Source organism: Glycine soja, chromosome 11 (assembly GCF_004193775.1).
Source record: "Glycine soja cultivar W05 chromosome 11, ASM419377v2, whole genome shotgun sequence".
NCBI classification, from domain to species: domain Eukaryota; kingdom Viridiplantae; phylum Streptophyta; class Magnoliopsida; order Fabales; family Fabaceae; genus Glycine; species Glycine soja.
Genome location: NC_041012.1, coordinates 48,623,958 through 48,650,056, shown reverse-complemented (window position 1 = coordinate 48,650,056; position 26,099 = coordinate 48,623,958). Strand labels below are relative to the sequence as shown.

The window sequence follows — 26,099 nt, the reverse complement described above, 5'->3', positions numbered from 1 at the left end:
ACATTAAAATATATACTAAATTTTTTACTATTTTCCATTATTATTTAGAAAATTTTAATTTGTAGTTATCATATTTGAAAAAAATGCTTATTAATATATTTTATACAAATTTCTTAAAAAATCACATGATGATTTTTTTTAAAAAAAATTACATGTGTTTTTTAAAAATGAATCATCCATAAGTTAAGAAATTAATATTATGTTACAACAACATATTTGTAAGTTAAGAAATATTTAAAATATGAGTTTAATAATTATGCATTTCTTAATATAAAATAATTTTATATTATCATTTAATTATAAACAATCATTATATGATTTTTAAGATAATACTTAAATATAACTTTGATTTCTTTATTTTGTTTAATATGTAATTTTAGTTTTGTCATTTTAAAATAAAGATATTTAGTCTTTCTATTTTAGAAATTTTATAATTTTAGTTAAATCCTTAATTTTGTCTATGTTTTATTTTATTTATTTTGATCTAGTGAAACTTTAGATCTAACATATTCATTTAGGTATTCTCAAAAAATGATATAATTAATTATAATATAAGAAATAAAACGTAGATAAAATAATTATTATAAACAAATTTATCGCACATAATTTATGATTAGATAACTATTTTTCTCTTAAAACATTACACGTAGAATAAAATATTGCAACAAGAAGGGTGATGCAAATTTTTTGTAGAAAATTAATGCTTAAATATGTTTTTGTTTTCCGTAAATTAATATTCTTTTTGTAAGTTTACTTTTAAAATTTTAGTTTATTTAATTAAGTTAATGTTTTTCCAAATTTAATCCTTGTAAGTTTATTTGTTCATGCTTAAATATGTAATTTTATTTATTCATTTTTAATTCTTATAAGTTTATTAAAATTTTAATTTTTTTCATTTTTAGTTTCCATAAATTTTTGCTAAAAATTAAAAAAACATAAAATTATAGGAACTAAAAGTAAATAAAATATATTCCAACATTAAAATTAAAAAAAAAATATGAACTCATAAAAACTAAAAATTAACAATATTTTTTATTGGAACCAAAATTAAAAGAATATAAACTTACCCAATTAGCCCAAAACTAAATACAACTTTCTAAAGACTCGTGAATGATTGAAATTCATTAAATAATTTAATGCATTAATTGCATAACTAAAATTCTTCAATGAATACAAATCACAAAAAAGCGTTTCATTTGACAAACGAATTAAATGATTAAATGTTGAAAATAGAATACATTTTTTGACTGATTGAAAATAGAATACATAAACGACAATGATGATGATCTTTCAATAATTTATTCAATAACAAAATGTAAATTACCAAAATACTTATTATTCAAGCTTTTTTTTGTTTATAAAATAAAATATTATAAAATATTGCTGTATTTAATTATTTTCAAGATTATAAATAAAAAGAAAGGAAAACCAAATATTTTTCTACTCTTTTTTATTGTATTCAGTATTTTTATTTAAAAAATTGAATTCATAAATAAAAATAATAATACATAATAACTCATAATTAAATGCAAATTCAAATATAATTAATAATGGAATCACGATGTATTAAATAATTTTTTCTATAAAATACTAAACATTAAAAGTTCATTCTAAGTAAAATGAGCTAGTATTCAATATAATTTATTAAATAAGTGAATGGGAAAGCATCCTGTTGGGTGTGTGACTTGCCGATTCCTATTTGTCTGCATGTATCTTCCAATTACCAAAGTCTCTTCACTATAGACAACACATTTCTGCACAATTTTATTGCTACTTTTCTCCATCACCTAAAAAATGGGCACTAGTTTCATGCTATTTTCTCCACCGCCTCTGCTCAAGCCTCACCAAGTACCCCTCACCACTCCATTCCCTCTTCCTCAAAACCATCACACAGCATCAAGAAACAAGAGGGTCCACAGCACCAGCAAATTCGGAAACTTTCTTGACTTCAAACCCGAGAACAAACCCGAATCCTTAGATTTTGACCTTCCATGGTGCCACCCTTCTGACCGCAATCGTTTTGATGTGATCATCATTGGTGCTGGCCCTGCAGGCACAAGGCTCGCCGAGCAAGTGTCCCTCTATGGAGTTAAGGTTTGTTGTGTTGATCCTGACCCTCTTTCTGTGTGGCCTAACAACTATGGTGTGTGGAGAGATGAGTTTGAGAGCCTTGGTCTTGAGGATTGCTTGGACAAAACATGGCCCATGGCTTGTGTTTATGTGGATGATGGCAAGACCAAGTATTTGGATCGGTGTTATGGGAGGGTTGGTAGGAGGAAGCTGAAGGAGAGATTGGTTCAAGGCTGTGTCTCCAATGGGGTTAGGTTTCACAAGGCAAAGGTGTGGCAAGTTCAGCACCAAGAGTTTGAGTCCAAAGTTTTGTGTGATGATGGGGTGGAATTGAAGGGGAGTTTGGTTGTTGATGCTAGTGGATTCGCAAGTAATTTTGTAGCATATGACAAGGTGAGACACCATGGTTTTCAGATTGCTCATGGTGTTTTGGCTGAGGTGGATGATCACCCTTTTGATTTGGACAAGATGGTTTTAATGGACTGGAGGGATTCTCATTTGGGGAATGAACCCTACTTGAGAGCTAGTAATTCAAGGTTTCCTACTTTCCTCTATGCAATGCCATTTAGTTCCAATTTGATATTTCTTGAGGAGACTTCCCTTGTGAGCCGTCCAGTGTTGTCTTACATGGAAGTGAAGAGGAGGATGGTTGCAAGGCTAAGGCACTTAGGCATTAGAGTGAAGAGGGTTTTGGAGGATGAGAAGTGTTTGATTCCAATGGGAGGACCTCTTCCAAGGATCCCCCAAGAAGTGATGGCTATTGGTGGCACTTCTGGGGTAGTGCACCCTTCCACAGGTTACATGGTGGCTAGAACAATGGCTGTGGCTCCTGTTGTGGCTTTTGCTATAACTCAGTGCCTTGGCTCCACCAGAATGATCAGGGGGAAACAACTTCATGATAAAGTTTGGAATAGCATGTGGCCAATTGAGAACAGGCTGGTAAGGGAATTTTACTCTTTTGGAATGGAGACTTTGTTGAAACTTGACTTGAATGGAAGCAGGAGTTTCTTTGATGCATTTTTTAACTTGAAACCTTATTACTGGCAAGGGTTCCTCTCTTCGAGGTTGACTTTGAATGAGCTTCTTTGGTTAAGCATATCACTCTTTGGACATGCTTCAAATCCATCCAGGTTTGATATTGTCACAAAGTGTCCTGTTCCAATGGCTAAGATGGTGGGCAATATCGCTTTGGAGTACATTGGATGATGATGATGGAAGGTTGTGAAATGCGTGTTTAAGTTTTTGTTTTTCATTGGCTGAACTTGCATCTTGATTTGTTGAGTTGTCATTGAATTGATATATATGATAATTTAGCTGCTAATAAAAAATTAATTCAGTTCAGTTGAATGTGAAATAGACATCCACTCCTTATGCACTTTTGTCATTTGTCTCCCCTGGCAATATAGTTTTAGGATGATCTCGGAGCCACTCTTCCACTCCTTATTCACTTTTGTCGTTTGTGTATGTGTATGTGTAATGAGTAAGCTAATGAATCTAATTTTTGTGAAAAAAGTTAAACCAAACACAAACTAATTAACAGAACATAAGCTGCTTTAACAAATAGACAATGATACCAAGTTACCATGTGTATTGGATATGCGTCAATTAGCTAAGTTATATATAAAATTCTTGTCAAATTTACAAAATGATGCAGTTTACTGTTTCTGAATTAACGTTTGTTGGGGCAAAGTGCCAGCAAACATGCACTTATACCACTGAGCTAGCTATGGTGACCGGTGCATATAAGAAACAATATCTTGATTAATAGTTAATTAAAAAATAAAATGAAGTTTGAAACTCGTCAGAATTACATTGTCAACCGATAAATTGTGGCACAAGTAGTTTAGGCCTTTTATGTGTACGACAGATGTTCAATTCTTTTTATGTAAATAGAGTCCTAATTGTGAGTAAAGAAATTGTCCTTTAATTAACACATAAATTAAGTTCTCTTAACTAAAGTTCTGGAATCATGAAAAAAGAATTACATTAAAGTTGTAATATATATGTATATATATATATATATATATATGGATAAATTCAGGTTCTCTTGTTCAGAAGTAAGAGAGACAAGTTGTTTGAAATATTATGATCTATTTAAATATTGAAAAAAATGGTATATCACAATGAAAATCATATAAAAATTATAAATAATAGTGTTATGCAAATTCAATGAATGATACTATTAGAAATATTCTAGGATAAAATAAAAAAAGAAAGAAAAACATAACATATATTTTCTAAAATGAGAGATATTTACATTACAATATCCTTTTTTATGATTTAAAAAATATTTAGAAAAAAATTCAAAATTATTAACGAGAGTATTTAAAATTGATAGACAAAATAAAAAAAGTTATTCTCAGAAATTGCTTCATAAATTAATAAAAAACGTGAACACATTTAATTTTGAATAGTACATTGTACAGTATTGTCCTGCATATTTTGCACCGGTGCTAGTAAGCTAGTTACGAAAGCAGGGTGAAAGCGTGAAAGTGAAAAGTATGGAGAAGTGAGTCGCCCGAAACTGCAAGCACCAACTTCCGTGTCTCCCTTTTCCATGGATCCTACTTGAATTCATTGATTGAGGGCATTCAGGTCACTTCCTTCTTCAAAGTTCGAAGCCATGCGAATTAAGCCAATCCTGCTCCCGGAGCCGCCCAGCCCCACGGCGGCGCGTGGCACTCCCGACATCTTCGAATCCGGTGTCCACACCCTCGTCCGCCGCGCCGTTGTCATCGGCAACGGTTTCCCCTCCTCCGAGAATCACAGCATCGGTTTGCTCCGCGCCCTTGGCCTCTCCCACGACCACCTCCTATTCGTACGAACGCTTATTTATTCATTTTCCGTCTCAATCTTCCAACTAACTCTTTCTCTTTATCTTTTTACACTGATTCATCATTCATCTATTTGTTGCAGCGCGTTACGAGGCCGAGAGGTGGAATCGACGATTGGCTCCATTGGTTTCCCCTCTCTCTCCATCGAAAATTTCATTACCTAATTTCCATGTTCCGCGCCTTCTCCTCCAAATCTAACTACCTACCCCTCACTTCCCACCCTAACGGCTTGTCCTCTATCCTCCAAGCCGATGCCAATCACATAGTCAATTTAGCTCGCGAAACTTATGAAAAGTCATTTTCTACTCCATTTCTTTTAACTCTAATTTGATGTGTTATGGAAATTAATTTGAATCTGATTGATATTTTGATTATTTTTTTCTTCCAGGGAGGGACCGTTATTGGTAGTTGCATCTGGAAGAGACACAATTTCTGTTGCGAGTTCCATAAAACGTTTAGCTCCTGATCTTGTTTTTGTTGTTCAGGTATGCAGTCGCATTTTATGCTGTGATTGATGGTGTTTTTCTGCAGTTAAGCAATGCCATTCAATTTAAACTGTGCCATATGTGTACTTATCCTAGATTTTGCTTCTTTGTTAAGAGTGTGCCTGCTATGATTTAGTTGGTTTTTGTTTGATTTGAAACTGCAAGATAAAGTAATGAAATAAGTTCGGTGCCTTAAAAGTTCACCAAGGGTGAAACTCATCATGTGGTTGACAAATGTTGGTGTTGCAATTACATGATAAAATAGGAGTAGCCACCTACTTTCTTGGCAAGGGAATTTTCTGTTTGTATTTCAGCTGTTATGCTAGTTCTGCTCTTGGATTCCATGACATGATCTTGAGTCTTGATAGGAGATTCCGAAGATTCTTTGCTTCTTCAATACTCTTTTTCCCTCATGTCTAGAGCTTGTCTTTCTTTTGCTTTATTTTCTTTGCATGTTACTGTTTGTTTTAATGTCTTTCCAATATTTTTGGGGCAAATACTTTTGAGACGCTTGGCTGAGGCAGACATTTTTAACTCTTAATTTATCCAATGAAAATAAATAGTACTTCGTGCTTGTTCCTAAGAAATAGTAGATCATCCATGTTTTATCAGTCATTCAGTCTCAATTTGTACTGTATGCGGTGTGGTGACTTATTGCACTTCTATACTTCTGTGGTGTTTATTGCTTCATTTAAGCATTGGCTTCAATTTGTAACTTTGACTATTTTTTTTCCTTTTGGACAGATACAACATCCAAGGTCTCATTTGAATAGGTTTGACATGGTAATTACACCTCATCATGATTATTATCCTTTGACTCCAGAAGGACAGAAGCAGGTTCCTAAGTTTCTTAGAAGGTGGATAACTCCACGCGAGCCTCCAGATAGTCATGTGGTATGTGTAATGTGCAGCATATGATGTGACTGCATTAGATTTTACTATACTGGAGATAATGCGGTTTTACTTTGATGTTAGCTATAGTCTATTGCTGAGGGTTGTATACGTGATAATTTACATTAGGTTCTGACATTGGGAGCCTTACATCGAATAGATTTTGCTTCACTTCGCAGTGCTGCCATTGCATGGCAAGATGTGTTTGCAAATGTTCCAAGGCCATTGCTCGTGGTCAACATTGGAGGCCCAACAAGTAATTTCTATTATACTTATCCTAGTCATGTTTGCTAGCTATTTCTCACAGTTTCCGTGTGGTTAAATTCCAATATCTTCTTCTTTGGGATAAATCTTTATATCATTGTAAGTGAAACTCTGGGGTGCATTCAAATGGTGAAGTTTGTGAAAAACAAGGACTAACAGTATACCCTCAGAAGAAAACAAGGATAATGCTTAGGATCCAATTGCTAGGAATGGGACTTTAGTCTCCCATTGTAAGTATGGGTTTATCAGGCCTTGGGCTCTCCAACTACAATGGCTAGCTTTCGTGGTGTGGTTCTCCCAAGATTCTTATAAAAAATCTTTGGAAATTAGGGGAATCAGCAGAGGGAAGACAGAGAGTATATCACTAGAAACCATGAGAACTTTGCAGACAGTGGGCTGACATTGAAATATACATTTTACTGTGCTGTAGCAATGGTTTAAAAGATACATTAAATTTCATGTAGAGTAACAAAACAAACATTTTACAAGGACTAAAATGAAAAAAATAAATTTGTAGGGACGAAAATGAAAAAAAAACGCTAAATTGCAAGGATGAAAAATATATATTTAAGCCTTTTTTTTCCATATTTACACTTTCTCATGAATTTAATATTTAGCAGTGTTAGTATTGCACACGCTGGGGTGGGGGTGGTGGGGGGGGGGGAGAAAAGTTTTATGTTTAGTAACTTCACTGACCAAAAGATTTACTTACTCACCCAATTTCCATTATATACAGAAAACTGTCAATATGGTGTTGACCTTGCAAAGCAGTTAGCAACATCTTTGATCAGTGTTCTTGGTAGTTGTGGGAGTGTAAGAATATCCTTTTCTGATAGGACTCCACAAAAGGTATAGTCATACCACGAAGTTTCTCAAGCAGGTATTATTAAGCGAATTTTTTTCATCTCTGACACACTTATTGTTTCCTTTATTTGTCTTTTAAACAGGTATCCAATATTATAGTGAAAGAACTTGGAAATAATCGGAAAGTTTATATTTGGGATGGGCAAGGTAAATATTTATTCAGATTTAGATTAGATTATTTAATCAGATTTTGGAAGTTTGTTTTGACTTACAATGTGGTTAATCCCTGTCACTAACACAATTTTCAGAACCAAACCCACATATGGGGCATCTGGCTTGGGCTGATGCATTTGTTGTCACAGCAGATTCAGTTAGCATGATAAGTGAAGCTTGCAGCACCGGGTATGTCTGTCAAAAGTATTTCTATGATTAGATTTCCTCACTCTGATCTCTAAATGATTTAACTGGAAATTTGGTTTTTATAGAGTCCACTGTTTTTTTTTTAATCAGCAATAAGACTTTCATTGATAGCACAAGTTGTGCAAAATTACAAGGAGAGCAGCAAATACCCCACTCACAGAACCTATATAATCTTATGACCCAAAGCACTTTTAGAGTGTCCATGAGTGCATCTAGCTAGTAACAAGCATTCTAAATATTCTAAATATTACAACATAGATATCAAATCTAAAATTATACAACAAAGTCACTTCATAATTAAAGATACAAAATCTATAAAGATGAACCACACCACCCTGACAAATACCATTAATTTGATCCTACCAAGCATACCACTGGATTTGTTTGCCATTGTTGGAAGGAAAAATCAAATTCCTTTTTATATGCCTTTAATCACTTCCACATCACAAACAAAATTTTGTGCCATACCTGATCATGGTCGCAACATTTGCCTTAAAAAATGACAGCACTTCTTTGGTTCCAAATACACCATTCAATTGCACTCCATGCAATATCCCACTAATGACCCTTCAACCCAAGAGAACTTTGGCAAAAATGTTCTGTACTAGATCTTGGCAGTGCCATGCTAGCCCCAAAGAGTTTATACCATCTCTTCCAAATTTTTTGAGAAAAATTACAAATGAACAATATATGTGATGTGTCCTCATCCTGCTCTTGGCATAATGGACAAGTAATGCCCCCATCTTCAAGTTGCACACCTCTCCTAACAAGGTCGATCTTGGAGGCTATCCTATCATAGAATACCCGCCAAATAAGAAAAGTCACCTTGCTAGGAATCTTTAGTTTCCAAAGGCCTTTAAAAATATCCACCTCATTTGTTCCAATATGCAAATTATATAGAGCTGCATAAGCGGATCTAACTGAGAATAAAGTGGAATCATATTCCACCCGCAACCAACAATCATCACCTGATAAATTATATAGACTCCACTGGGGTCTATTGATTTGTAGCTGATCCCATAAGATTTTGTTGTTGTTATTGTTGTAAACTGATAAATGTGTTTTAATTTATGATATTTGTTCTCAAGAAATCAGTTTTGTTCCTCCAACAGGAAGCCTGTGTATATTATGGGAGCTGAGCTTTGCAGATGGAAATTCACAGAATTCCACAAATCATTGAGAGAACGGGGAGTTGCTAGGCCTTTTACAGGGTCTGAGGATGTAAGTTGGATTCCTACTTACTCATCAAGTACATGAATTAAAATTAATATGTGGAAGGACGTTTGTCTTGGAATTATATATTTGTTATGAAAAAGTGTCCATGTTTTAAACGGTATATATTTCCTGAAATTTTCAGATATCGGAAAATTGGAGTTATCCACCCCTTGATGACACTGCTGATGCAGCTAGACGGGTTCATGAAGCGCTTGCTGCCCGAGGGTGGAAACTGAAGATATAGAACACATTTATTAATTCACATAATACTCAATTTTTCTTATGTTTATCGTAAAGGCCGTAACCATTTGTTGTTTGGAAGATAGTTTCCAAAATTTCATGTTTCTTTGATAGCACGAATAGAACATACCGTTTTGGGTGTTCGTCATTCTTTCTACCATAGCAATTTTCAAGGATGTAATGTAATATAAGTGTTGGAAGATTAACTGTACGATTGCAGCTTGTTAAACTGGGAGGAAAATTTTTACTTTTTTGTGCCGATTGACACATTTTAATAAATGATGTGAATAAAAAATTTGTTTGTGCTGTAAACAAAATATACTCTCTTTTTTTTTTCGTATCCTTCTAATTGTTATTTATTTGCACTTTTTTCTTGTGCTCCTTTTAGCATCGAGACGTCGGTGTACTGATAAAAATAAAAAAGTTTATATGAACTGACATTGCCAATAGGCAATAGCTGAGTTTTTATCTTGAATTAATGTAACGCTAAAACTTGCAGTGTCTTACACACGAAAATGTTATAAATTTATGATTTATGATAACTTTAGGAATGAATTATAGTGCTTTTAACTATTAGGCCTAGATGCAAAAACATGACACAATCTGCGTGTCCAAGTCCAACCAAACCCCTTGATATGTACTTGGTCTTTTTATGGCATTTGTTTTTGGCTTGAATCCTGCGACCTGCCTATATTGTTTTCGTTTATATTGCACTACGTATCCAACCCCTGCACAAAATTGAGATATATGATATACAAACAAATAAATAATTCACAAGTATATTTATTCGATAGTTTAGTTGGCGATTTTGTCACATTCTTGGTAGGAACGTTACAGAAACAAGGAAAAATGCTTTTGGTACGATGTGGAGCAAGTAAGTTATTAACAACTTCATGACAAACCTTATTAGAATGAGTCTTCACAGAAACATAAGAGCATCTTCACTAACCAACCCTGTTAATTAAATGGCTCAACCATTATGCATCCTCTATATATACACATGTAACAGTTTCAACATTACATACTAGAAAGAAACTTAGTTTCTCTCCTTCAAAAGAGCACCTGCAATATCCGGTTGTGATGGACTCTGGGAAAGAGGGTGAGGCACCGGCAGCTACCACCAGCCCGGAATCGAGGAGGACCAGGAGCAATGGAAAAGGGAAAGGCATTGCTGATGCTGCTCCACCTTCTGCAACTGTAGTTTCCACAAAAGCTACCCCACTCCCAAGAGCTGGATGGAAAAAGGGTGTTGCAATCCTTGATTTCATCCTTCGGCTCGGAGCCATTGGTTCTGCTCTAGGTGCTGCTGCCATCATGGGGAACAGTGAACAGATACTTCCATTCTTCACACAGTTCTTCCAGTTTCATGCTCAGTGGGATGATTTTCCAATGTTCCAGTAAGTTTATGTTCCACAATAAAGATTTTCTCTTCTTTAGTGCTAGTGCAATTGCTATGTCACTATATGTAACACAAAAGTACATACATAAAAGAGCTCACTTAATTATTAGATATAAATATCATCCTTTTAATTGGGTCTTCACATGCAGGTTTTTTGTGTTTGCAAATGGAGCAGCAGGTGGATTCCTCATCCTCTCCTTGCCATTTTCAATTGTCTGCATTGTTCGGCCTTTCGCAGTAGGGCCAAGGCTTCTACTTGTGATCCTAGACATAGTAAGCTTGAATTATTGACCAACACATATTTTGTTCAAACAATAAATCACTTCACTTTAATACTAACTAGAAAAAGAATTGACTACAATTAATGTTGCAGTTGATGATGGCTCTAGTGATGGCAGCTGCTTCAGCTGCTGCAGCTGTTGTGTACTTAGCTCACAATGGGAGCCAAGATGCAAATTGGATTGCCATTTGTCAGCAGTTCACTGACTTCTGTCAGGTTACCAGTGAGGCTTTGGTGGCTTCTTTCGTTGCAGCATTTTTCTTGATTTGCTTGATTGTGGTGTCCTCTGTGGCTCTCAAAAGGGATTGAAAAGATCGATTGGATTGGATGCTAATGGTGGTGCTTGATAGAAGTTGCTCTTCTATTGTAAAGTTGTATGAGTTTGTGGTGTAACTAATGTGTGTTGCATGAAAGTGAAAAAATCATGTTCAAGTTTGTGGTTCCATTAAATTTTCTACTTTGTAAATCTTAAGGTTTTTATGACCAACGTTCATTTCAATTCCTCTATTTTTAAATTGCTTTTTATAGAAAAATATACATGTAAGAGAAATGTTATAACACATTCTAGTTTATTAATTTTAAAATTTATTAAAAATTATAAAATTTTATAGCTCTCATATCTTATTTAATGTTTCTTTCTTTTAAATTTAATTTTTTTTAATAAATTTTTAAAAATAAAAAAGAATATATTATGAGCACTTCTTTATCTTATTAACGAGAATACACAAATAATTTAATTAATATAATAAAATTATAATTAAATATATTTTTTTATTATTGAAAATAAGATATTTTCGTAGTCAGAATTTATAAATTTAATTTTAGAGACATACCTTATTCATTATTAGCTATGTTTAAATTAGATCCATCATAACACACGAATCCAATCTAATAAAAACTATAAAAAATTATTCAAAAACTGAAATTGAAAAATCTAACAAATTAATTTCATTGTTAAATTAAATCGTATTTCAGAATTAATTTTGAAAGGCAATGTAATCCATATCAAACTTATATATAAGTATATATTTTTGTTTATAAATCTATATCACTTATATTATATTTACACTTTTATTTCTTATATATTTTATAAAACTATCACATAGTTTATATTTATGTATAAAAATATATTTAATTAAAAATATTTCTTAGCGATTATTTAAGTAAAAATATATAAATATGATTATTAAATTTTGTAAACTTATTTTTAAAAATCTATATTTGAAAATATATATTACTATATTAATATTAACTTTATATGATGATTAATATATAGATGACATATTGAGTGTTTTAATAATTCATTAGTATTTTCATTTTATATTTTATTTTTTATTTATTATTTTACCCAAATAAAAGTAAATCTAATCTCAACCATTTTAAATTAAATTTAAATTTTGAATAAACTAATTAAATCATGAATTAAAAAGGAAGTAATTATATGAGTGTTAAATATAATATAACCAAGAGGAGAATAGTAAAGGGAGAGAGTAAATAAGAGAATTTAGAGATAACAATATTATTTTGTATTCTTTCCAATAAAAATAGTCTATTTATAAGTATAAAAGATATATGAGAGAAGGGGTGGGAATGGTCGGGCTGTACTAGACCTACCTAAGTCTAATCTTTTATATTTTTATAGTCTAAATCTAAACCTGTTATTCATCACGAGTTTATTTTTAAGTCTAAGGTCGACCTTTATATAAGTCTATCAAGCTTGTTAGCTCATTTAAAAACTTGTTTCATATTAAGAAGCGTAAAAAATATTATTTCTTAAATAAAATCAAAGATTTTCATTAAAAACAATAAGACAATTTTAAACTATAATATACGGAAAAAATTTGCCTACAAACATTATAAGTACTATGCTACCAAAGTCTTTTAAATCTCACCAAAATAAAAGAGTTCATATTTCTACTACCCATCTATGCTTATATGAATTAACTTATTTCAAACATTAATTAAAATGATTCAAATTGTCAAACTACTAAAATAATTTTATAATTAAAAAAATAATTATAACATTATATATCATATTAATAATAATATTTTTATTATAAAATATTATTTTTAAACGGATCGGTTGCTAGACTTAATAGATTTTTTTAATGTATGTGACCTAGCCAATTTAACTAAATAGACTTTTTAAAAAAGCTTGAGTTTGATCTTTTTACTAAATGAGCTGGGTCAGATCAGGTCTTAAACAAATCGAGCTATAGACTTGTGATAGGCAGTCTGACCTACTTTCACCCCTGTCATGTCTCAGAGATTACAAAAGATAAACATATATAAGAGGTCCTAAACCTTAATAATATATATAATATGGACAACCAGAATTAGATTACTCATAACAACTTTAACATTGATGTCTTGTCTCATGTGAATCATTATACTATCAGCAAAACATACAAAATATATCTCAAACAATTTCTTATTTTTTTATATTGCTCACTATAAAAGGCACACCACATACCATATATACATATTTATAAACCAATAAAATCATTCAAAGAAAAACATTGCGACTTAAAAGATGTAAAAGTTATCCAACTGAATGAAATCAATCATGCACAATACACAACTTTAAAGCAAATCCATATTTCTTTTAATGTATAATTAATCATGTTCATGATAAACAAAATGAACAATGATAACTTGTTAAATGTACTTGTAAATATAAAAATGACAACATACATATATAAAACTCAAAATAATTTGAATCTCAATCACAATAAAAAACAACACATTTTATACAATAGTCTATACACTAATTCAATAAAACATTTCAAATCACATTTTATTGAATCCTTGAATTTACAAATCATTTAGGCCAAATAATATGTCTTAGGATAAAAGTATGAATTAAATCATAATGTGTGAATACGCCTGAATATAAAATCATCCAAACGTAATTCATATAAAATATTCAAATTAAAAATAGTCAATGTTAATTACATTTATAGTAATAATGAATAAAATTTATATAATAAAAAAATATTCAAGCAATTATTTTTATAAAAATACATATTTGTAACATTCACTTCAGGGAATTGAAGAATATCAATTAAACGAGTCATATAATTTTTCATATAAATTTCATATGTTTTTTCATGAGTATATAACAAATAAAGTCCAAATTTTTCTTAAGTTGTTTTTCCTTGATTTATTACTAAAAAAACACATTAAAGATGTGATTTTTTTTTAAAATATCATGCTAGATAAATTTCTCCACACAATATCAATTAACCAATAATTCTAAATATTGCATATTTATATGAACACTCAATATCTAACATGTTAATATATTTATGCATAATGATAATATTAATTAATATAAATATGTTAATAAATATCATAAAATATTACAAATATGATATCTTTGATTTTTTATTTTAAAATTATTAATTAACATTTACTTGATAATTTAGATTACATATGTGCAAGAATTATACATAATATTATAATAATATTTATGAAAAGGTAATTACCACTTTACCAGAATTGAAACATATATTAACAACAAACGAAATATTAATATAACATATTAAATAGGTGATTCAAATGCACATATAAAAACACTGTAGATATAGGAAAAATTAGTCGTGCTATGATATCATGTATAAACCGAGATAAATTAATATGAATAATTGAGATTTTAATAAATGATAAAATACTAAATTTTTCAAGAATGATGTTTTTGCATTATTTTCCTATTGGTGAGAAAAAAATATTTTTTTTTTATATTTTTATTCTTTAAGAAAGAAAAATTCTTTCTTTTTCATTTTTTGTATTTTTTTTCACCGTGACAAAGAATTATTCCTTTTTATTCACCTTACTGAAGAATGATAATTTCTCTCTTTCTCTCTTTTTTTGGCACTATTTTTACATTTTTGGTGAAAAAATTATTCTTTAATTTTTAATTTTGCATTACTTTTTCACTTTTGGTGAGAAAAATATTTTAAAAATATGGCTAATTCCATTTTTTTCTTACTATAGGAGATCCAAAGATCTTATAAAAAATATACCATGAAAGATTTAAAAGAAAGATATTTTACTTTTCTACTTCTGGTGCACATGAAAATATTATTATTTTCCCACTTTTAGTGAAAAAATATTCTTAATTTTTTTTTATTTTGATAAAGTATTCAAGATTCTTAAATGATTAAGTTTATAGATACATAAATAGAACATAAATACTATATTAAACATAAAATATGAATAATAAAATTAGAAAAAATAATATTTGTTTTTCATTTTTGGTTGAGGAAAAAAACTTCAATTTTTTTTAAAAGTCTTCGGAATATTTTTTGATTTTTTTATTTAATTTTATCTTTAAGACACATTTTCACATTAACATAAACAATATAACAATATACATATTAATTTAAATTAAACTATAAATAATTGAATAAATTATAAAAGATAAACATGAATAAAAAATCATAAATAATAATATATATGATAAAAGATATAAGCATCCACAATTAGATTATTTATAATATATGACATGATTTTCCCTTTTGAAAACACACCTAGAAGGCTATATTTATGTTATTATGCCTACAGATTAGTTAGGAGGTTTATTTTGTCATTTAGCAAGCAGAAGGATTTTCTTTGGGAAGAAGCTGAGTCTGATCGACTCAACCTCAACCTGCTTCCTGCATTGCTCTCTCCAAATTTCTAGGGTTTGGTTCAGAGAGGGAGGAACCTAAAATGTCTCAAAACGGGAAGCTGATGCCAAATCTAGACCAGCACAGCACCAAGCTTCTCAATCTCACTGTTCTCCAACGAATCGACCCCTTCGTTGAAGAAATTCTCATCACCGCCGCACATGTCACCTTCTACGAGTTCAACATCGACCTCAGTCAATGGGTTCACTCTCTTTCTATTTTTCTTACTTCTGTTTTTATTTTCATCCCATTCTCTCTCATCGCTCTCTTCCGCGATTGCTTTGCAGAGCCGCAAGGACGTTGAAGGATCTCTCTTCGTTGTCAAGAGGTTCATATTTTTTCTCTTTTTTTTATGTCACACAAATTCATCGCTTTAACGATCTAAGTTTTTGGATTCCGAGTTTATCTTATGCCTATGGCTTTGTTTAATTTCAGGAACACACAACCTCGATTTCAGTTTATTGTGATGAACCGTCGCAATACTGGTTAGTGACTCCGTCTGCTTGTGTTTTTTTTTTTTGGTTGTTTTGTCGTTTATAAAAGTGGGAAAATTTTGCTGGTTATTGGAAACTGGGCGTAACGTGCAATTGATCTTCGATGATAGTATGAATCGCTGACACTTGGCTAATGTGGTATTTGGATTTGGATTTGAAAATTTGTCATTTTGCTTGTCTTGTTAAATATTTTAAGTGTTAGTTATTTTATTCCACTATGTTTGATTGTGTGAGGTGATATATTAATATGGTTTTAGAAAGTAGGTGTGCTTTTAACCTTAAAGTTATAGGATTGGGGCTTGGGTATTGGCTATCGACATTGCACACGCAACATCTTGCACTCAATAATTGTGAGTATTGTGAATTAGTAAATGCATAAACTGTAAATGTCTTTTAAACCTTGTTTTAAGGATTAAATAAATGCTGTATTCTTACTAGACTTGTTGGTGGAGAACTACCTAATGCCCATGCATGTAACTTGCATTTTACTCTTTTCCATGCTGGCATAAGCAGAAAATTTGGTGGAGAATCTCTTGGGCGATTTTGAGTATGAAGTTCAGATTCCATATTTACTGTATAGAAATGCTGCTCAAGAAGTGAATGGTATCTGGTTCTATAATGCACGTGAATGTGAAGAGGTTGCCAATCTTTTTAGCAGGTATTGCTTTTCATATGGATTAAACTATGGAAATGCAATGTGTCTCACATAGTCACATTTTTTTTTCATAATGGTAAATTGTCAGATTTTGGCAAAATATTGTTATTTTGGTGCAGCGGTAAAGTTGTGCCTTGGTGACTTGTTGGTCATGGGTTCGAATCCGGAAACAGCCTCTTTGCATATGCAAGGGTAAGGCTGCGTACAACATCCCTCCCCCATACCTTCGCATAGCGAAGAGCCTCTGGGCAATGGGGTACGAAGTTTTAGAGGGCGAGCCCTGGTGCAACGGTAAAGTTGTGCCTTGGTGACCTGTTGGTCATGGGTTCGAATCCGGAAACAGCCTCTTTGCATATGCAAGGGTAAGGCTGCGTACAACATCCCTCCCCCATACCTTTGCATAGCGAAGAGCCTCTGGGCAATGGGGTACGAAGTTTTTTATTGTTATTTTGTATTGTGCATGTTTGGATTATTTTTTTTGTTCTCAAAATAGTTATAAGCATAATCTTTATGAGAGTTTCTGAAAAGGAAAAAAGCTTTTTCTTTTTTCCAATAGTTTAAGCAAATTCTGACATGGTTGTAGTGTTAGTTTTGAAACTTGATGGGTGTAAAGTTTAGGTATTTATAATCGTTAAATGAAAGTTGATTTGGGAGAACACTTCCAAGAGATAAAGAGTAATATATCATGTCCTTTTGTCTTTTGAAAGTCAAACACTGATGTACCTATTAGGTATTAAATTGGTCAACTCTCCCTGTGCCAGTTCCTATTGGATGTTTAATTCAACTTAAGGGTTCCTGACCTATGGTGTTTTGTATGATGGTCAAATTCAATTTTCAAGCATTTGTTGAAGCCTTGAATCCTGAAATTAGTTGATGATATACCATAGATAACATATAAAGCTATATGTGCAACAATTAGCTTTGTTCTGTTTAAGGATTTGCTTTGCTTGTCAATTCTTTTTGCACATTACCATGGATTTTAGTTGTATTTTTACTATATAGTTTTTTAATGTTGCCCCATGTACCGAGATTTAAAAGTATGGTGTCTCTTGCTAAAAATTGGGAAAACTTGAATAGTTGGATTAAACAATACTGATACTCTATTATGTAGATGATTTTCCTCACAAAAACTGCAAGGAAATGTTCAAAATATTGGGCATATACAAAAAACGGGAAAACAAAGATTTAATTAGCTGCTCCATCCATTACAACTATTTCCCTGTAATGTGTCTGAGAAACTGTAGATGTTACCTGTGGAGAGAAAGGGTAGTGGAGAAAGAGGAAAATACTCAAAAAAGTCTCCCTGTTTCTCTCCCCTTTTCTTATTATTCTGGAAATGTTTTGCGTGACCCAAGTTTGTTAGCAATGTCTTTAGTTGCCTGATGTTAGCATAGAGATCTAGATTTATTTGGAACTTGTAAAAAAAACATGTATCCATATGATTCATGTATATTTGGCTATTTTTCAGGATCCTTAATGCGTATGCCAAGGTTCCTCCTAAGTCAAAGGTTTCTTCTACAAAGAGGTAATAATATGCTTTCTAACTGGTTAAGTGATTCCATGCAAGCATCTGGTCGCGCCCCCATGAATGGTGGGACTGGTTTAATCTATGATTTTCTTTTTTAAAAAAAATTCTAATCCAACTTCTAATCTATGGATTTGAAGTGATCTTGATGGATGTGTTTTCTCTCTCTCACATTTCTGTTGCATGCTCTGTCTTGTCTCTATTTTGTCTGCTTCTGCTTTTGTGGGCTACTTTCTTTCTTTCCAAAATACTATCATGGATCATTCTGTACCTCTTTTAGAGGAGATCACCATTTTTAGCTATTTGTATTTTGGAACCTGTATTTTGGGGAGATCAACCCCTGTATTTCTAGTTTACTGTTTGGATTTATGTGGGATATGATGAGTATATTTATACTGTACATGTTGATATTTACACCTAGTCACATTATCATATAATTGTGTGTGTGTGTGTGTATATATATATATATATATATATATATATATTCTTATTTTGGTTGGGAAAGGGGATAAGTTTCTCTATTTTCCCATTATATTTTCGTTTTTATATGGTGTTCTATTAATGCCTGTTTCAAGGGCATTTGTGTTGCTACCGTCTTTGATGCAGAATATATGGTAGCATTGTTGCTTTCTTAGTTCTCTTCTTTCTCTTTTCTTTTTTCTATCTATTTTTTTAGGCATTAGAGAATATTTTACGCTCATTGTACTATTTCATTTTCTCTCTGAAAAAGGGGCATTTTTGTTGTGTCATCAAAGCAATATTCAATAGTTGACAGCTTAGCTAGCATACCTTAGACATTACCCATTTATTTTTGGACATTGTATACTTTGAATTTGAGTATATGGTTCTGCTTACACATATTGCAGTGAGTTTGAGGAACTAGAAGCAGTACCAACTATGGCAGTAATGGATGGTCCTCTTGAGCCATCATCATCTACTACTTCCAATGTGGCTGATGTTCCTGATGATCCATCCTTTGTAAACTTCTTCAGTGTATGTACCATTGATAACCATGTTTGTAATAGTTTGTTATTGCAATCTTTTAATCCATTCATTTATTTCTAAACTTTCTTAATCTTGATAAATAATGTGCTGATATTTGTACTGTGGAGATGGATAATTGCATGCATGCTTAGCTTGGTTGTGTGCTTTGGTTACTGGTACTTGTCTGCTTCTTTTTAATCATGTAACATGCTGATAGCTATACACTAATAGTCTTAACTCTTAACTTCTGTTTTTTATTGGAGGACACAGGATCTGAATTTAATTTACAATGACATACTGGATAAAACTATTAAACTACTCCTTATTCCATCTATAATGTTTTGAATTCTTCTTTCACTGCAAGTTCCAATTTTAGTATCTCATATTACAAGAGACTCATTTTTACATTTATCTTTTGAATTCAAACTTCAGTTGGTTGCCCCTTTTTTCGGTGTTTTCTTTGCTAGACTAGTCTCGACAATTTGAAATTCGTTTGGATGTCATTTTTTAAGCATTTTCATTGCTGGACGTTAGGACTCACTGATGACTTTGGTGCTTCACTTACGATCATTTATATTTAATTCTAATCAAATTGATATTACAAAGATTTTTTTTCATGTTTTTATTAGATATTTGTCAATTAGTTCTGATGAGGTTGATTTTTCCTGATACTTTATTATAGCAGGCAGCCATGGCTATTGGGAATACTTCAAACACTCCAATTACTGGACAACCTTATCAGTCTTCTGCTGCAATTTCTTCATCTTCAGTGCCAACTCATACTGCTACACCCACTGTTCCAACCTTACAGATACCCTCTCTTTCACAATCTACTCCTCTAATACCCCCGCTTGATGCTGTTGAGTCCATCAGCAGCAGTAACCGAACCGCAAAACTTGTGAAGCCTTCTTTTTTCGTCCCTCCCCCTTCTTCAGCAATGATGATACCCCCCGTATCTTCATCTACTCCGACGGCCCCTCCACTTCATCCTGCTGTTAATGTACATCGCCCATATGGAGCTCCACTGCTACAGCCATTTCCACCGCCAAATCCACCACTGTCACTTGCTCCTGCTGCTTCTCCCTCTTCCTCTCCAAACTATGGTTCAGTTATTTCCAGAGAAAAGGTTCGAGATGCGCTTATGGTGCTTGTTCAGGTTAGTCTACTTGCTTGGTGCTTGCCTATGATATTTCTGTGTAGGAAATTCAATGATCTTAAATGACTGTCGGGGAGCAAATAATTTTGTATGCACCTGTCATATCATAATGTCATTCTATTTCATACCAGTGACAGATTATTATTATTATTATCATCATCATCATCATCATCATCTTATTTTTGTTTTATGGCTGTCTGGCAGGACAATCAATTCATTGATATGGTCTATAGAGCACTGCTGAATGCTCATCAATCATGACTTCCACGAGGTGTTTAATTATCATCTCGCTGGATGAATTGTTTTTTGGGCTGAATTACTTTTGCTATGCTTTTTAGGCCAGGCTATATATTATGTCCTAAACTTTGAAATGTTTCAGTCATATATTTAATTTGTAAAATTGGTTGTGCTTTGTGGTTACCATTTTGATCTAGCTAGTTTCCTATGTCACTGTTTTTAGACAAGTCATCGCAATTTAACTGCCATATTAACTGTATTAGTTAGGTGACATGGCAGGAAATGGTGAGGTCCAGATGAATGGTTGTTAGCAATTCGGAACTGATTTTACAAATTATGTTGATCGACTGAAACAAATCTCCAAGTTATAGGGGGTGCAAAGGTTGTTATTGAGCCTTGTTTATTGTGTATTTTATTAAATTGTTTTGTCAAAGACGACTTTGTATAGCACCATTGATCAGTGTTTCAGAGAAATTGTACTGTGCCACTGCTGCATAATGTAAGTATATAATCAGCCCGATCTTTTTGATGGATTACGAATAGTTGAGAATATCATTCTTCTGATGACAAATCAGTTCCCATTTCCTCACCATATTGCAATATTTCAACGTCAATCAACCAGATAGTTGTAAATGAATATTCACTTTGATCACTTCGTTGTGGTAGAATTTTTTAACACATCTAAGTATTATACTGAAAAATGCAAGCTCAAGTAGTTGACAACTTGTTTTCCAATATTTGGCTACCTTGGATGACCATTCATTTAGTTTTTGAGACCTTTTCAGCTGAAATAAGCATTTCATTCCAAACATACAAGAACGCTCTCGTAGGTTTCATGGGAGAGCGTACGCATAAAATTTGAATTGTTCTATCTTTTTTAATTCATTTTATTTATTTATTTTATAGTTAGGTGGTTCCAATAGTTATGGGCATAACACAACATCCCCAACCTAAAATAACATACTTTTAACTGTTGTTTTGTCATGATGGAGCTAACTTCGAACTTACATATAGCATATAGTAAGGATTAAGGTTAAATCATTTCGGTAACGGACCTTGGGATGCGTCCAAAGTTAATTTTATTGTGATGGCAAAAATAGAACATGATTGAGAGATTAGAAGCAGTAGGTTCGCCTGGTTGTCCACTTTAATAATAATAACAACAAGTTAGTGAGACAGTGCATTGTGCAACTGCAAAGCAATAAAAGGAAAGTCTACCTGCATTGACATTAATGTTATCGAACAATATCCACTACAAGCCACCCCAATACCCACAGATACAAGCAATATTTCCCTCTGGAGCTACAATAACAAAATAATAAAGAATCAGCAACTCTGACATCAATGGAACAACAATAATTAATCAAGGCCTACGCGTCTTGACTATTAAAGTAAGAAAACACTAATGCCCTTAATCTACATAGTTTCTATAAGCATCATACAGATTCATATTTGAGAATGTTCAGTCTTGCACTGTTGTCTTGCATCATCTCTTAATATATGAAAGTAGGCATTAATTGAATAATTGATAAATAATTGTTCACTGATGAAAGAAGCTTCACTTAAAAATCATTTAACAAAACAAAATATGTATTGAAAATTTTGAATAAATCATTTTTATATCCAATTTTACAACTCATTGATAGGACCTATGCTTACTGCACCCTCACACCAGAAACCAAAACTGAGTCTTGAAGATGAAGTCAAGGGAGAAAGATAGTGAGCAAGAGAACCAAATCATGTAAATGAGCGGAATGATTGCATTAACCATTTACATAAACAATAGCTTCACTTTTATATGGCTAGCATAGGAACTTTGCATTCTAAAACAAGTTGCAACTAAGTTCTCTCCTAACATAATTACCTGAAATACCATAAATAACAAAAAGCTAACAAGCTAACTACTAGGTACGACTTATCAAGGACTGAATTGATATCTATGACTAATTCCAAGCTTCAACACCCTCCCTCAATTCAGATCCTTCAAGCTATTGATCAGCTTACTGTAGATCTGCTTGAACCTTGAAACTTGAACTGACTTTGTCATTAAATCTGCTAGTTGTTCTTCTGCTTGACAATATTCCAACTCTACATTACCCTTCGAAACTTGTTCTCTGATATAATGAAACCTAAGCTTAATATGTTTGCTTCTGCCATGCAGGGTAGAATGCTTGGCCAAATTAATAGCAGACTTGTTGTCAATCATTAAACATACAAGTTTCCTTTCCCTCGGCTTCAATTCTTCGAGTAGATTCACCATCCAAACTGCTTGATGTTAACTCGTTGGCAAGTGTACCAAATCGTTACAAGTAGTAAAGTTCTCAGAAGTCCGAGTGTCGAATCCACAAGGACTTTGTTTGTACTTAGATTAATGCAAACCCAATTTAAAAGCAAGAGATAAGAATTTAAAATAAAAGATAAAGAAAGATAGAAGATAAGGTAAAGAAAAGATAAGATATTTAAAGATAAAATTAGAAGATAAAAGAAAAGATATTAAAAGATAAAATTAGAAGATAAAAGAAAAGATATTAAAAGATAAAATTAGAAGATAAAAGAAAAAGATAAAAGATTGAAAGATCAAAATAGAAGATAAAGATAATAGATAAGATAAGATAAAAGATTTAAAATTTAAAATAAAAGATAAAGATAATAGATAAGATAAGATAAAAGATTTAAAGATAAGATTAAAAGATAAAATTAGAAGATAAAAAATATTTAAATTGCGATAAAGATAACTACTTCTACGAAATTCAAATAAATAAAATCTAAATCTACTAAATCTAAATACTTACTCCTAATACCCAACAGTAAAATAAGGAATAACTACTTCTAACAAAACCAACAATAAAAATAGAGAATAAAATCTATATATTAAAATCGCTAAAACCTGACAAGTCTAATTAACCTAGATATATGGATTCTGGATATCCATCTACTTGTCCCTGATGCCTCATGATGACAAGCTTACCTTAATTACCTATCTTCCAAATGCCCTTTGCAAAGACTCAATAACTAAGATGCCTTAAGATTACATTCTAGATGTTTGCTAAAGCATGGGCATTGAGGCATTAAGTCATGCTAACCCAATATTAAGCGTTACCCTCTCCCGAGTGGCCTAACCCTTAAAACCGATTCACGCATTCATTCCTTATCCCTAATTAGGCTTTACCCTCTCCGAGTGACCTAAAGACTAACAGAAAACAAAGTACGAGATGCAGAATAAGCAAGAAAGAAAAGCAGATAAAAGAAACTGGAAGAAAAACCCTCCTAAAAGATAACCCAATAATTTTATCCCGAGTGGCCTAACCCTTAAAACAGATTCAAGTATTCATTTCTTACCCCTAATTAGGCTTTACCCTCTCCCGAGTGGACTAAACCCTAACAGAAAGCAAGTTCAGAGATACAGGATGTAAAAAGAAAGAACTGTAAATAAATAAAGAACCTGGAGGGAATTCCTCTTTTTATTGATAACTCTTGAAATGCTCCATACATCATTGGCTTTTTAGGCCTGTCAGGCCCTAGTTAGGGGGTTTAGCCTCTCATAGTCATGAGGGCTTTACAACGAGAAGGGGGTGAAAGAAAGAAAGGGAGTAAATGAAACCCCTAGGAGAGGGGGTTCTGTGGTGGTGTGCTCTGTCCCTTGGACTGACTCTCTATTTATAGCTGCTGAAGTGGGCTTTGGGCCTTCGTAGGCGCGCTTAGCGCGACACCCCGCGCTTAGTGCGTGTACTTCCTAGCCCGTGACGCGCGCTGAGCGCGCGTATTGGGTTGGACCTTCTTCAAATTTTCTTCTTTTCTTCAATTTTTCTGCCCTTTTTGCTTGTTACACTTCCAATTTTTATATCTGCACCCAAAAATTCAATTTAATTAATTTTTTAACTTTTAATCACAAATAACTGCTAAATAATTAATTTCTGGCCAATATTTGACTAATTTTCTACTATCAAAATATAATTATTTAGCAGTTATCACTTGACATGCACCAAGTGATGCTGCCACATACTCAGCTTCACAAGTGGATAAGGCTACCACTTCCTGTTTCCTAGAGCTCCAAGCCACTGGTGCATCATAATACATGAATAGATATCCTCCAGTGCTTTTCTTCTATTTTGGATCTCTTTTCCAATTAGAATCTGTGTAACCAAACATATCTAATTTTCCTGATTCAACTTCAAAAGGGAACAACACACCACTGTCAATTGTCCCCTTAACAAACCTCAACACTCTTTTGGCTGCTTGCATGTGTGACACTCTAGGCTTTTTCATGAATCTGCTGATCAAGCTTACTGCAAAGCAGATATCAGGTCTGCTATTGCATAAGTATCTCAGGGATCCAATCAATTTCCTGAACTCAGTTGCATCATACAGTTCCTCTTCAGGATCCTTTTCCAGCTTAAGCCTAGGTTCAACTGGTGTAGAAGCATAATTGCAATTCATCATACCAAATCTCTTGAGAATTTCCTGTGCATATTTGCTTTGGTGCATGAGCATTCTCTTCTAGACTTGGTTAAACTCTAATACAAGAAAATGTGATAATTTCTCTAAATCAGTCATCTCAAACTCAGCCATCATGAATTGTTTGAAACCCTAAATCTCCTCTTCACTGTTGCCAATCACAAGTAGGTCATCTATATAGACAGACCAACAGTAAATTTGTTGAGCAATTGGCTCTTACATACACACCATGTTCACTCTTGCATTTGCTAAATTTTTGTTTGGCTAAGACTCCATCAATCCTCATATTCCAGGGCCTTGGTGATTGCTTTAAACCATATAGGGCTTTTCTGAGCAAATACACTTCATCTTCATGCTCTTCTTTTTCAAAGCCTGGGGGTGTAATGTGTATACTTCTTCTTCTAGGTATCCATTCAAGAAAGCTAACTTGACATCCATCTGGTACATAGGCCAACCCCTATTATTGGCAGCAGCTACAATCATCCTCACTGTCTCCAATCTTGCCACAGGAGAAAATACCTCATTGTAGTTAATCCCCTATCTCTGCAGAAATCCTTTTGGCACCAGCCTAGCTTTGTACTTGGCTACCTCCCCATTTGGTTTATGCTTGATTTTGTATACCCACTTAACACCTATGGCCTTCTTTCCCTTTGGAAGCTTGACTAACTCCCAAGTCCCATTTTTTTCAATTGACTGCAGCTCTTCTTTCATTGCTTCTACCCATTTCCTCTCTTTGACAGCTTGAGTAAAGGAAAGGGGCTCGACATCAGCAAACAACGCAACATGCACTTCTTCACAGGGTAGGAATTCACCTTCATCAGTCACCCTATCATCTGTGTATACTTCAAAGTGCTGAAGCCTTGAAGGAGGGACCCTGGTTCTTTTGGCCCTACTATCTGCTGCCCCTTCTTGATTTTGATTGACCTGAACCAGTGTCTCATGGTCTGCATCTTCATAGTCATCAGCTGATTCTGAAGCAGACTTATTCACTTCAATCTTGAGGTCCTGCTGCCTTGGATTA

The 26,099-nt window shown here is 32.9% G+C and overlaps 5 protein-coding genes across 6 annotated transcripts; 4 read left to right on the top strand and 1 right to left on the bottom strand.

Moving 5' to 3' along the window:
- The first annotated feature begins 1,686 nt into the window (after nt 1–1,686).
- LOC114373263 (capsanthin/capsorubin synthase, chromoplastic-like) lies at nt 1,687–3,447 on the top strand. The gene has a single exon (XM_028330767.1). It carries the CDS (start codon nt 1,795–1,797, stop codon nt 3,274–3,276), a length of 1,482 nt encoding a protein of 493 aa, XP_028186568.1. The 5' UTR covers nt 1,687–1,794; the 3' UTR covers nt 3,277–3,447.
- Nucleotides 3,448–4,505: 1,058 nt separating this feature from the next.
- On the top strand, nt 4,506–9,535 carry LOC114373621 (mitochondrial fission protein ELM1-like). The gene is made up of 10 exons (XM_028331123.1): nt 4,506–4,888; nt 4,987–5,198; nt 5,293–5,389; nt 6,134–6,283; nt 6,410–6,536; nt 7,281–7,393; nt 7,492–7,555; nt 7,657–7,750; nt 8,881–8,989; nt 9,126–9,535. Exons 1-10 carry the CDS (start codon nt 4,694–4,696, stop codon nt 9,225–9,227), a joined length of 1,263 nt encoding a protein of 420 aa, XP_028186924.1. The 5' UTR covers nt 4,506–4,693; the 3' UTR covers nt 9,228–9,535.
- A 693-nt stretch (nt 9,536–10,228) lies between these two features.
- Nucleotides 10,229–11,409, top strand: LOC114375472 (casparian strip membrane protein 5-like). Its single transcript, XM_028333256.1, has 3 exons — nt 10,229–10,620; nt 10,772–10,895; nt 10,996–11,409. Exons 1-3 carry the CDS (start codon nt 10,304–10,306, stop codon nt 11,209–11,211), a joined length of 657 nt encoding a protein of 218 aa, XP_028189057.1. The 5' UTR covers nt 10,229–10,303; the 3' UTR covers nt 11,212–11,409.
- Nucleotides 11,410–15,459: 4,050 nt separating this feature from the next.
- Nucleotides 15,460–21,204, top strand: LOC114376975 (mRNA-decapping enzyme-like protein). Of its 2 annotated transcripts, none has more exons than XM_028335321.1 (8): nt 15,460–15,774; nt 15,860–15,900; nt 16,008–16,057; nt 16,580–16,724; nt 18,190–18,246; nt 19,113–19,239; nt 19,913–20,386; nt 20,591–21,204. In XM_028335321.1, exons 1-8 carry the CDS (start codon nt 15,616–15,618, stop codon nt 20,645–20,647), a joined length of 1,110 nt encoding a protein of 369 aa, XP_028191122.1. In that variant the 5' UTR covers nt 15,460–15,615; the 3' UTR covers nt 20,648–21,204. The 2 variants fall into 2 exon arrangements, with proteins under 2 accessions (XP_028191122.1, XP_028191123.1); XM_028335322.1 differs by having other exon boundaries at nt 15,461–15,774; nt 19,916–20,386; nt 20,591–21,190.
- Nucleotides 21,205–24,727: 3,523 nt separating this feature from the next.
- Nucleotides 24,728–25,108, bottom strand: LOC114373382 (uncharacterized mitochondrial protein AtMg00810-like). Its single transcript, XM_028330847.1, has one exon. The coding sequence runs from the start codon at nt 25,106–25,108 to the stop codon at nt 24,728–24,730; it is 381 nt and encodes a 126-aa protein (XP_028186648.1).
- Nucleotides 25,109–26,099: the final 991 nt, after the last annotated feature.

What these genes read in the sequence shown, in the direction of transcription:
- LOC114373263 (XM_028330767.1), top strand. Translation starts at nt 1,795, where the DNA reads ATGGGCACTAGTTTCATGCTATTTTCTCCACCGCCTCTGCTCAAGCCT.
- LOC114373621 (XM_028331123.1), top strand. Translation starts at nt 4,694, where the DNA reads ATGCGAATTAAGCCAATCCTGCTCCCGGAGCCGCCCAGCCCCACGGCG. An exon ending in AGCCTCCAGATAGTCATGTG is followed by an intron (nt 6,284 to 6,409) that starts GTATGTGTAATG and finishes AATTTACATTAG; the next exon opens with GTTCTGACATTGGGAGCCTT. An exon ending in AGTGAAGCTTGCAGCACCGG is followed by an intron (nt 7,751 to 8,880) that starts GTATGTCTGTCA and finishes TTCCTCCAACAG; the next exon opens with GAAGCCTGTGTATATTATGG.
- LOC114375472 (XM_028333256.1), top strand. Translation starts at nt 10,304, where the DNA reads ATGGACTCTGGGAAAGAGGGTGAGGCACCGGCAGCTACCACCAGCCCG. An exon ending in GATGATTTTCCAATGTTCCA is followed by an intron (nt 10,621 to 10,771) that starts GTAAGTTTATGT and finishes CTTCACATGCAG; the next exon opens with GTTTTTTGTGTTTGCAAATG. An exon ending in TACTTGTGATCCTAGACATA is followed by an intron (nt 10,896 to 10,995) that starts GTAAGCTTGAAT and finishes TTAATGTTGCAG; the next exon opens with TTGATGATGGCTCTAGTGAT.
- LOC114376975 (XM_028335321.1), top strand. Translation starts at nt 15,616, where the DNA reads ATGTCTCAAAACGGGAAGCTGATGCCAAATCTAGACCAGCACAGCACC. An exon ending in ACATCGACCTCAGTCAATGG is followed by an intron (nt 15,775 to 15,859) that starts GTTCACTCTCTT and finishes ATTGCTTTGCAG; the next exon opens with AGCCGCAAGGACGTTGAAGG. An exon ending in GTTGCCAATCTTTTTAGCAG is followed by an intron (nt 16,725 to 18,189) that starts GTATTGCTTTTC and finishes GCTATTTTTCAG; the next exon opens with GATCCTTAATGCGTATGCCA.
- LOC114373382 (XM_028330847.1), bottom strand. Translation starts at nt 25,108, where the DNA reads ATGCACCAAAGCAAATATGCACAGGAAATTCTCAAGAGATTTGGTATG.